The sequence below is a fragment of the Bolinopsis microptera genome, chromosome 10 (assembly GCF_026151205.1).
Source record: "Bolinopsis microptera isolate Bmic1 chromosome 10, MBARI_Bmic_1.0, whole genome shotgun sequence".
NCBI lineage: Eukaryota > Metazoa > Ctenophora > Tentaculata > Lobata > Bolinopsidae > Bolinopsis > Bolinopsis microptera.
Window position 1 is genome coordinate 8,827,481 of NC_087081.1, and position 12,337 is coordinate 8,839,817.

The following is a 12,337-nucleotide window of genomic DNA, read 5'->3' on the forward strand; positions in this document are numbered from 1 at the left end:
TTTAAATGAAACTTACTTAATAAGAAAGGTAAGGCTAGACTACATATTCTCTGTAAGTTATAGCTTTATATCTGTTTAAATGTGGATACTAAGGCGAAAAACCCACAAAAAATGAACTAAATTGCTCGTATCTTGGTTCGCGATATTCGCGGAATTGATTTCATTAAAATTGTAACAACTCAATCAGTTTTCAAAATTGAAATTTTCGGACTCGACTCGAAATCGCATTTCCACCTTATTTTGAGAACAGATTTTTGATTTAGGCCTCAAAAAAAAATTTGGCGGCCAAATTCCAAAATTTTCCCGGAAAAATTCAGAATTTGGCCGCCAAATTTTTTTTGAGGCCTAAATCAAAAATTTGTTCTCAAAATAAGGTGGAAATGCGATTTCGAGTCGATTCCGAAAATTTCATGACACAATTTTGAAAACTGATTGAGTTGTTACAATTTTAATGAGATCAATTCCGCGAATATCGCGAACCAAGATACGGGCAATTTAGTTCATTTTTTGTGGTTTTTTCGCCTTAGTATCCACATTTAAACAGATATAAAGCTATAACTGATAGAGAATATGTAGTTTAGCCTTACCTTTCATATAAAGTTAGTTTCATTTAAAAATATTGATATTTGCCTAATTTATGGGACGAAATCTACCAAATTTGGTGCGTATGCCCAAATATGGGCATATGGTTTTTGGCCCATAACTCAGTCATTTTTTGTCCAATCTTGGTGAAATTTCATATACGAGTTCAGGAGACCACTAGCTACAAGTAGAGCACCTAAAATCTGGGTTTTGGGCATGTTCAGGGTATTTGGCTAAATTGGGCCTAATTTGGACCAAATATGGGCGTGGCTGCCCCGCGGGCACCGTTTGGCGGTTGGGGTCCGGGACCCCTCAAAAGTTCGGTCACTGGTCCTAGTTTGTTGGTCAACTGCTATCTCGAAATCAAGTTTCACAAAAAAATATCCGTTGTCCCCCCCCCCCTTAAGATCAAAATTTTTCAAAGTTTTTCTGGAAACTACTTTTGTTCATCATCATGTTTCATGCTACCCTGATCATTATGAGCCGAAAATATTTTTTTTCGGTTTTCGAAGTCCGCACCTTCACCCCTTCGATATACTATTTTGGACTCCAGGGTTCCCCTTTGTAATGCGATCTCGGGAGGCAGGCCTCCCCTTACCAATACGAGCTCGAAAGCCGGAGCTCTGCCTTCGGCTTCAGAAGTATGTTTCGTGTAACTGTATCGAGAATGACTCGTACCGAAAATTTTCTGAGTAAAAATTTTTCAAAGTTTTTCTGGAAACTACTTCTGTTCATGTTTCATGCTACCCTGATCATTATGAGCCGAAAATATTGTGTCGGTTTTCTGAAGTCCGTACCTACATTCAGAAGGCTGTGGATGTGATTGGTTTCATATACTTATAGATTTATAGAAAACGTGATATTTGGCCCGCAGATTTGAAGGAAAATAGGTGAATTTGCCATTTGGTCTTCAGATTTAAAGAAAATGCGCAATTTGTCGTGGAGAACTGAAAAATCGCGATTTGTCGCGGCAAACGTGAAAAATCGCGATTTGTCGCGACAAACGTGAAAAATCGCGATTTTGCACATGCCGCAATTTCCTTTTGTCCTTGCCCCGAAAATTGCTTGAAATTCAGGCGCCAAAACATATTTAGAATTTAGCCGATGTAACCATGGCCCTTACTACCACTAGGTGGGAACTAAGTTCTATGAATGTCAGATTTCTGACGTCACTCTCCGTATATTCTTGCCCCGCATCAGGATACTGATAGTTCTAGCAGCATGTATTCCCAGGATCGGAATTTTCATTAGATTTACTTTAAGCAGAAGCTAAACCCTCCGCGGCCAATACCAGTAACATTTTTTATAGCAGACAAATATTATCATGTTAATTTGATTTTATAAAGCTAGGACTAGGAGCAAGTACAGGGTGAATATAAAAATAACTGCACTGAATTGGACTTTTTGACTAATTATTGCAAGACTGTGACCAGGCGGACTGGTTCTGAAATTGTATACTTTAGATATCTAGGAACTATAAACAAACATTTAATTACCCTAATCCTCATAATCCACTTGCAGGCCATATCAACTCTAGGTCCAGTCACAAACATCAAACAGAACTTACCGCCAGAGGATCCACCAACACTCCGATGGATAGCTGCTGTTAACCAGGTTTCCTGATTTAGTCTGGTGACTTTGTCGTCGATCAGGCGTTTGATGTAAAATTGTGGAATTGGGCACTTTAAAGTGGATTCACTGGTTGTGCCAGTCTTGGCCAGCTCATTTGCTTTTTCATTACCCCACAATCCGATGTATGCAGCTATCGATCGGATCTCTAGAGTGTTAGTGGATCCGAGTGCAAATTGATGGTGTCATAACAGTCTCTAGTATAGTTCTACTTCTCGTTGGGAGCGAGGATATAGCTTGTATAGAGGAGAGACTGTCTGACCATATGATGATGTGTGTGTTGGTATAAGTTGAGAGATATTTGCAAGCTTCGATGATGGCGGTGAGCTCTTTTTGATACAGATAAACAGTGCAATAATCGGGAAGCTTGAATTATCTTTCCTTTAGGGTGGTGTAATCGTTATTGTCACTTTGTCAGTAGTGATGATATAGCAAGCCCCGCTACCTGAGTTTGTGCGTGACCCGTCTGTGTAGCATCTCACTGGAGATGTTGTCGATGGTGTTTTGAAGTGAATCTCTATTATAGTCTATATTCAATTTTGTCAGCTCCAGGAGTGATGACTGTGAAATGCCGTTCAAGCATTTAGCATCATGGTTGGTATTTATAGGTCTCTCTCTCTCTCTCTCTCTGCTTTGGATGGTATGTTGAGATATACCATGAATTGTTTGTTGATAGTGGTGTGAGTTTTGATGGTACCTTTTTTGAAGGCGACAATTTCTAGGGTTAAGCTATATCTACGGCTACATATTACCGGGTGCACGCATTACAGGTAGCCGACGAAAAATCGATTTGCCAATCGTATTTTTCGGTTGCTGTATTATTATAGTGCTCGCTATTTCAATAATTAATTCTGATATTTGTTGAAGAATTGTGATCCAGCATACCTATAACCAATTTGCTGCACTGCAATATAAATGTTGCTTTAAACAGTTAAAGCTTTAACTCCGTCCCTAGATAAAACGCGAAATGTTTCATACTACCCCATCAGATGCTCTAATTTTGCAAGTTCCAACAATTTAGAGCAAAGCAACGAAAAATCGCGTGATCATTGCTAATGGCGTGATAATGAATTGGTATGCAAGATAGGCCAGTAGGCCAGCTCTGGTTGAATTTTATCATGCTGGAGTACGAACTTAAAAACAAAAATGAATTCTATCATATGAAGTTCTGCGAATCAATGTCGGCTTTATTGATCACATGACCGCTTTACCGTGCAAATATCACTAAGCAACTATAGCTAAAGCTTGCAACTACACGTAAAAATTTTAAAACTCAAGACTTTGATAATAAGTTCAACTTCATAAGCAGTGCATGTCATTCTTAACAGTTTGCTTAAAAAGGGCTGTTTAGTGTTTAGCGTTGAGGTTGTGCTTTGTTTGAAGTATGATTTCAAATTTTCCATATGCCAAATATTACATCCTTCTCCTAAAATTTAAACGGATACCGATTTTATAGTATAGGTTCTTTATAGGTTATACATCTACTATTAGCTGCAATCTAACCTCGGGCAGGGTAATTAAATAATAGTGGTATCGCATAATACCGATATAAATTATTCATACATTTATTTATTACGCATTTTAACTTAATAATCAATGATCTGTTCGTTTATTTTCCGACAAAGTGCTCGATAAAAATAGGAGCATATATAAATAGTTATTAGTTATAACTATCATTTCTATAGAAATCAATACAAATGGCAGCTTTGTTGCCAAATGCCATACGGTTGTTATTAGCTCAAATATTTTACAATTTTTCTAAATTAATTTGATAATGGTTTAATTTAAATATACTTGTATATTGGCTTTTATTAATACACAGCGCGCTGTCACGTGACTTGGCTTTTTGCCATTTTGTTACCAAACTTTTAGTTGCGCAACATTTTAGCCAATCACTATTTTAAACGTCTAAATTATAGCCGAAAAGGTATACAAATCCGTTTACTAATCTCACTGATAAAACTGCACATAACATTTAAAGCTTCTAATAGGCGCCGTTCCGATCGTCCACAAGAAAAAAGATTAGCTATGGCTGAAGATGGAGATGAACTACCGCAACCAAAGCTCAATGTATCGGGGTTGATCGGGCTCATCGTATTTTACCTCATCATCTTCGCTGCTGGGATACTTTCCCACAAGTGAGTGTTGTTATTACTTAGTGTTGCTTTTCGTAATTCTGTTTTTTTTTCTTTGCACTTTTCCCTGAAATTTGTAGCTATGACAAAATATTCGTGAGACAAAAAATCTTTGATTAGTTTATAATAATACTAGTGCCCTTAACGTGGATATCAAATTAAATACATTGATGAAGTTTGCACACATTCCATTTCCAGTCTTGGGATTTCAATATATATCGGCCACAAGTTACCTGGAAATTTATCGGACACAGCTGATCCCTATGAAAATAGAAAGGTGGAGCACTAGCAATTGATATCAGGCGATTTGAAGTTTTGCGAGTTGCTAGAACATACGATAATATTGTATCACAATCATATCAGGAGGGAACTTAATTGCATACTCAGGATCAGTCTGTGATTAGTGCAAATATCAAAGATCAGTAACTTTGGGTTAATAATCTGTAATCTCGTCCCCGATAGTATTACCTCACAATATAATATTCACATAAAGCACCTGCATACAGGAGAGTATCACAATCTTATTAAGTGTGCATTATGCATTATGCAACCATGAGCTGCTGGTCTTCTCTGCATTCGCATTTTCTACATTGACCAAGATAAAAACGTTCTTCAAGCTCCCCATATATGTATTTGAACTTTTCATTTAGGATTATTATTAAAGGAAATTCTTAATATTACAGAGCCAGGGTGTGGACTCATTGCTTAATATTTTTTCCCAAGAGTGCTGAAAAGGAAATCAAGGAAGCAAAAACAGAAGGAACAAGTTGAATCTAACGCCGAGGACATGATGTTGGCTGGCAGAGACATCAACTATTTTGTTGGTATTTTCACAATGACTGCCACTTGGGTCGGTGGTGGTTACATCAACGGTAAGTTGAACGTTGAATGGGTGTCCCACTTATCACCAAGTCAGCAAGAAAAATTTTTGTCATAGAGTTAATTCTGTTTTCGGTATTGTCAACATGCATGCTGTTGAACCATGCTATTTTGTAGCATGTAAAGATATCAAGGATCCTTCACTGGGAGACTTTGGGACCGGAAACTGATCCGGCCCCCAAAGAGGGGTCAGATCACGTCACCAATTAGTGACGTATAATTAGTGATGTGATCCATGGATTGAATTTAATTGACATAGAAATGGGCTAGATCTGGGGTAGAGTTCACATGTCAATTCTGTAAATCATAGCTGTACATTAAGAAGTAAACATGATCTGACTGCTCGACTCGTAGATCACATAAGGGACGGGAGCTCTTGCTAAAGGGGGGTTCTCGTATCAAGGGATGTGAGACGTACGTGTCAAAGGCATGCAAGGGGAGTGAACCGATCTAGTGTTCTAGGTATAAATATTGGGTGATAGAAGGTAGTAGTATCGCATTCTATCAACAGTCATGCCTACCTTCTCCAAGTTCCTCAACGGTTTCAGAGGATGTCAACATGTGCTTGATTCTGACGGATATATCTACAGCAGCAAGAAATATGATGACACCGTCCTCTCCTCTGCTTGGCGTTGCCAGAAGAACAAATCCCTTTGATGGGAAGACTGACCGAGATGTGAGAATCATAGCCTTCGCCACCAACAGGAACCCACAGCCAGAAACCATAGCAGACTAGCAGATAATCTGCAAGGAAATTTTCGATTTCGGAGGAAATTTTTGTTGCCAACGAGGAAATTTCAAAAGTTTACGATATTAATTTGAAAAATTTGGATACGAAGTTTATTGTTTACTGCGGCAAACATATCTTCAATTCCTGTCTGTGGCCTGTGCGAAAGTTTATGCACTCTACATTTCTCAGGATATGGTTGCCTCAACTCTGCAAGGCACATATAATAATTTGTGATAACGGGCCACAGAAAACAGAAAATTTGTATCTGCGAGGACATTTTTAGCTTTCTGGATGTGGGAACAGGAACCTTCACACTCCCGCAGAACACAACAATTGGATTGCCGACGGGACATTTTATGTCGCTCCAAAGATATTTCCCCAAAGTTACACCATACATTCGGTTTAATTTGTAGCTTCTATGTACAGAGTTGTCATATGAACTCTACCCCAGATCTAGCCCATTTCTAGGTCAATTATATTCAATCCATGCAATATCCATATATGTAATATGTACAAATATTTTATAATATATTGTATATAAGTATATATACATTAGCAATTCATGCCAAAAATAAGAAAATACACGTTTAACATCCAAAAAGCAGTGCGCGATAGAATTTAAAAAATCAAAAAGTAGATAAGGTCATGATTCTGTGCTGTTTTGTAAAGGTGTATTGTGACTCTAAAAACATCAATTATTCAGGAACCACGGAGTCTGTCATCAAGAATGGATTAGTTTGGACGCAGGCCCCCATTGGCTACTCGATCTCTCTGTTTCTGGGTGGAATATTGTTTGCTGAGAAAATGAGGACGATGTCTTTCGTAACGATGCTGGACCCGCTCCAAATTAAGTACGGGAAGCCACTTGGAGCACTCTTCTACATCCCTGCCTTCTCCGGAGAGGTAACTACTAATTTGTTCCAGGGAGCTGATAGGTATTATGGAACTCTCAGTATTAAACTTTTAGGAAACACTCTCAGTATATAGATGAGCTAACTAAAACTTGACTAAGAGCCAAGGTTGCACAGAAATGTTAAACTTTTAGGACACTCTCACTCTCAGTATATATAATATGAGCAAACTTGGCTCAGAGCCAAGGAAATGTTGACCCCTGCCAGTTCAGCTGAACCTTTCGAAAAACGTTGAATATTTCAGATCCTTTGGTCTGCCTCAATCCTTGCTGCTTTGGGAACATCTCTTCGAGTGATCTGTGGTATCAACGATACTGCTTCTATCATCGTCAGTGCTGCCATCGCAATGACATACACTCTGTTTGGAGGTATCATCAACGTTTAAAGAGTTAATTTAAATCATTAAAGTGTAGTTGTACGATTTAATTACAAATCATTTCACTTTAACTCATTAAGATACCTAAGATGTAGAATAAAAATTAGAATTTCACAAATTTTCACAAATTTTCACAAATTTTCACACATTTTCAGGACTATACTCGGTAGCGTTTACGGATATCATCCAGCTGATTTGTATCTTCGTCGGACTGATATTCTCCATTCCCTGGATGACTGGCCATGACGCTGTGACAGTGCCACTGCAGGCTAGCAATGTCTCTATGTTTGGACCAGATCAGCCGTACTCGAAATTCTATGGAAAGTTGGAGAAAAACGATGTGGGAGTTTGGGTATGAAAATTGCACCAGCTTTTCTTTTAAGATAAAGTCTTGAAAGTATGTTTGAGAAAATACATAGATCACTCAACAGTTGACAAACGAAATCTATATCGGATAAATTTGTCTACTAAAACTTGCCCTCTCTTCCCAGATTGATTACGCCATTATGCTGATCTTCGGAGGAATCCCATGGCAAGCATACTTCCAGAGAGTGCTGTCCGCAAGAAGCGTCAGTGTTGCTAAAACACTTTCTTTCTGCGCTGCGTTCGGTTGCTTCTGTGCTGCAATCCCCTCCATTGTCATCGGTTAGTGTAACTTGTTTAAAGTTAATATTCTCAAGTTCCTCTCTATCTTATAGGCAGTCTATTGAACTCAATTCATTGGTAATAAAGTTTAAAAGTTGATAACTTCGAGGACAGATCATTTTGTAAACTCTACAAATCATTTTGTAAACTCTACATGTCATTTTGTAAACTCTACAAATCATTTTGTAAAGTAAACTCTACAAATCATTTTTAAAACTCCAGTACTGATCACCATGACCACCACACGATTGATCGTTCTACAATTTCAGGATTGATTACAATGAATACTGACTGGCCAAACACAGAGTACGCTCAGAAGCTGGTGAAGGATGACTACAAACTGGCAGTACCACTGACTCTGCTCTATCTTACTCCCCCTGCTGTTGCCTTTATTGGTAAGAAAATAAATATCTTTCAATAACCTCCAACATCGATCCTGAGTGGTAAGAATGTTTTACATTTTTCATTAGTCTGGAGAATAACGGAGAATATAACGGAGTCCGAATGTATGTAGGGAGACAGTGCCAAGACGAGTGATGTTATTTTATTAGCCGAAAACGTGACAAAAATAAATTTCACCTAATATTCTTATCCTTCAGACCTAGGTGCATGTAAGTACAACTTTAATGCCCTGAACTAATAATTCAATCCTCCAGGTCTAAAAATGCAGTCACTGCTCATTTGATAACCTCAGCTGATTGTTTTACACTTTTTCAGGTCTTGGTGCAGTCAGTGCTGCTGTGATGAGCTCCACTGATAGTTCTATCCTGGGGGTTAGCACTATGTTCACTAGGAATGTTTTTGTTAACGTTTTCTATCAGAAAGCGAGCGATAGGTGAGGCATGTTCATCCATTGAGGGAAAATGAGATGAGGGATGTAATTTAATCTAATGATAATATTTCAGTTACTTTCAGTGAATGATAACGATTTTGATTTATTAATCAGAGACAATTAACAAATCAAAAAGTAATGAAAAAAATTAGGAGCTAATGAGCAATTTCTGACCCATTATGTTTCAGGGTGACAGTTTGGTTCCTGAGAGCCACTATTCTTGTCAACACTATTATTGCTATGTTGATCGCCATTTTCGTCAAAACTGTCTACGGACTCTACCTCATTTGCAGGTTTTTATTCACGAATTTTCTCTATTCTATCAGCAAAAATTAAAAAAAACCCCGAATGAATAATTGTAATTGAATTTAAACTTTGGGCCGCTAACTGGGCGGCGATCAGCCTGTCATTCCGCCAAATTTCTATTTATGAACATGATAGCCTGGGGTCCCCAGGTAATGGGCCGCTTGATGAAATTAAATCTTCTCAGTGACCTGGTGTTCATCCTCCTCTTCCCTCATCTGGTTTTGGTGGTACACTTCCCCCATCGCACCAACAAGTACGGAATGGTCCTAGGTTTCTCCATCGCCCTGCTCCTTCGAGTACTGTCCGGTGAACCAGTTCTGAAATACAATGCTATCATCAAGTGGGCCGGATATGTTGAACCCTCTACTGACAGTTATGTAAGTTTTCAGAATCAGCATTTCCCAATTTTTAACACCTCCCCACTCTTGGTTCTGAGTTTTCTGTCAATTGCCAGGATTATATTATTATAAACCCCTCCGGGATAGAATAAGATTATGATAATCCCGGCTCCCGCTAAATAGATTCTGATAATCCCGGCTCCCGCTGTTAGTTTTTTCCCGCTTAATAAATAACCCCGGCACAGCTTTTATAATCCCGCCCCGCTAATTTGGCTCAACAAGATTTGTTTTGTTTTGACATTCGATGAGAATTTCAACCGCGTACTGTCACGTGTTTTGATGACGTGTATCACGTGACTAACTACTACGACGCGCATTGGTAAAAAATGTCACGTGACCTATGGCTTAACGTAAGAACTATAAATACACTCGATCTACGTATCGGTCTAATTGCAGGCGCTGGCAAAACTCCAGCACACTGCTTACATTACTTAAACTCTTACATTAATTGGACCAGTTCCAAAACTTGTCTCGACGGTTACATTTGATTTTGTCCGGTTCGGTTAATTTTGTCGTGTTTGATATAAGCCATGTATTATAGTCGTCTACTTTGATAAACTTCATGACACGATATCATTATTAGCTTTTATCGCTTGCCAGGCTTAACTCGACGCCCCTTATCGATATTCATATTCATTCAACGTTCTGACTGAGGAATAATGTTTAGATATAACGCCAATTTCAAAAGTCATAGTACCTTAGTTGTATTTATTTGGTAGTCCCCAATTCCATTTCATATTTTCCATAATGATCTCATAATCATATAGCTATATTTAAGAGTAAAATGTCAAATTTGTTGGTCCTAGCACTAACCCGGAGGGGTTTATAACACATAACACCGGCACGCTTAAGTTATATTAAAATAACTGTCCGGTGAACCAGTTCTGAAATACAATGCTATCATCAAGTGGGCCGGATATGTTGAACCCTCTACTGACAGTTATGTAAGTTTTCAGAATCAGCATTTCCCAATTTTTAACACCTCCCCACTCTTGGTTCTGAGTTTTCTGTCTTGCCAGGATTATATTATTATGTTTTGCTATTTCAATATCATTATTGGTGATTGTTACAGGGAGAACCAGTGTACGGTCGACAAAGGTTCCCCTTCCGTAACCTCATCATGGCTCTGAACTTCATCATTACTTTGTCTACAACCTGGGTGACACAGCAGCTCTTCAAAAGATGTAAGACACATTTTTTTAAAGACTTGCAGATCATTCACTTGATGCTATTTCTAACAAATTTAAAGATCGTATCTGCTAGATTAATTACTACAACCAACTTATTTCAGACCCTCATCTGCTGAAGTACGACTTTTTGGACGCCCAGAGTATGCCTGTCAGTCCTATGACACCCGTCCAGCCCGAGATCAGGCAAAAGGAAACATCATCGTAGATGTAACATGCGATACATCTACTTAGTCGTGCTTTCCTAAATTCCTAGCACTGTCGGCTGTAAGTGTAGCTGATGATCAAGGAGAATAAAAGAAGATTGGTTACATGAGCTTGCCGGATGTATATCTCAATTACGTAGCTTAGTGTTCAACTAACTTATAATTGTCGCTGTGGGCCTGCCACTGTGGGCCTACCGCTGTGCGCCTGCTGCTGTGCGCCTGCTGCTGTGCGCCTGCTGCTGTGCGCCTGCTGCTGTGGGCCTGCTGCTGTGGGCCTGCTGCTGTGGGCCTGCTGCTGTGGGCCTGCTGCTGTGGGCCTGCTGCTGTGGGCCTGCTGCTGTGGGCCTGCTGCTGTGGGCCTGCTGCTGTGGGCCTGCTGCTGTGGGCCTGCTGCTGTGGGCCTGCTGCTGTGGGCCTGCTGCTGTGGGCCTGCTGCTGTGGGCCTGCCACTGTGGGCCTGCTGCTGTGGGCCTGCTGCTGTGGGCCTGCTGCTGTGGGCCTGCTGCTGTGGGCCTGCTGCTGTGGGCCTGCTGCTGTGGGCCTGCTGCTGTGGGCCTGCCACTGTGGGCCTGCTGCTGTGGGCCTGCTGCTGTGGGCCTGCTGCTGTGGGCCTGCTGCTGTGGGCCTGCTGCTGTGGGCCTGCTGCTGTGGGCCTGCTGCTGTGGGCCTGCTGCTGTGGGCCTGCTGCTGTGGGCCTGCTGCTGTGGGCCTGCTGCTGTGGGCCTGCTGCTGTGGGCCTGCTGCTGTGGGCCTGCTGCTGTGGGCCTGCTGCTGTGGGCCTGCTGCTGTGGGCCTGCTGCTGTGGGCCTGCCGCGCGATGGCCATTCTGACCAACCGCACTAATCTTCTTCATTATTAAACTCCCATACATACGTTTAATTCAATATGAATAGACTTAAACATGTTAAAGTGATGATACTTTATTTTAGTTAGCTAGTTTTGCGCAATTCGCCAGGTATATTCGCGCGTGGCGGGCCTATACAATATACTATTATAACGTGAGGCAAATATTAAAATAAAAATGCAGTTATTTGGATAGATTGTTGAAAGTTTAAGTTCATTTTAATCTAATGATATTAGTATTATATTACTTTAACCTTACTGTTTACTAAGTATTTTTCTGATTTTGTGAGACCCGTGTGTTTGCTTTGTTTTAAACTTCCTGCTCCTGAGGAGAGAATTTTTTGAGGAGAGCTGCTTGATATATTTCAAAGTTCTCTGAGCAGGCAAGGCTATCATATTTGTAAAGGGGGGAGGGGGGGGGGGGGATTGGCCTGCCCTGTCTCATATTGCTGGCCACGGACTAGTCGTTCTTTTTAATTCGACGGTGTCATACGTACTTTTCAATTTTTATTGAAAAGTACTGTCACAAAAACTATTTTGAAAAGATTTGAAAAACGACTGTTTATTATTTTTATTTCCCGTACCTTATATTATGACATCATGACTCACAGATCTCTGGTTACCGAGCAAATTCGGAGCTAAAACTGCTTAGTTTTTGGTTCTAAAGTTCCGTGAATT

At 40.0% G+C, this 12,337-nt stretch overlaps 2 protein-coding genes across 2 annotated transcripts; one reads left to right on the forward strand and one right to left on the reverse strand.

Annotated features, from left to right (window-relative positions):
* Positions 1 to 4,187: 4,187 nt before the first annotated feature.
* Positions 4,188 to 11,948, forward strand: LOC134821815 (high-affinity choline transporter 1-like). Its single transcript, XM_063832602.1, has 12 exons — positions 4,188 to 4,349; positions 5,070 to 5,218; positions 6,659 to 6,858; positions 7,111 to 7,234; positions 7,398 to 7,594; positions 7,734 to 7,887; positions 8,157 to 8,282; positions 8,605 to 8,722; positions 8,908 to 9,012; positions 9,210 to 9,402; positions 10,496 to 10,607; positions 10,715 to 11,948. The coding sequence occupies exons 1-12, from the start codon at positions 4,240 to 4,242 to the stop codon at positions 10,816 to 10,818; spliced, it is 1,692 nt and encodes a 563-aa protein (XP_063688672.1). The 5' UTR covers positions 4,188 to 4,239; the 3' UTR covers positions 10,819 to 11,948.
* On the reverse strand, positions 10,974 to 11,669 carry LOC134821590 (proline-rich protein 2-like). Its single transcript, XM_063832291.1, has one exon. It carries the CDS (start codon positions 11,667 to 11,669, stop codon positions 10,974 to 10,976), a length of 696 nt encoding a protein of 231 aa, XP_063688361.1.
* Positions 11,949 to 12,337: the final 389 nt, after the last annotated feature.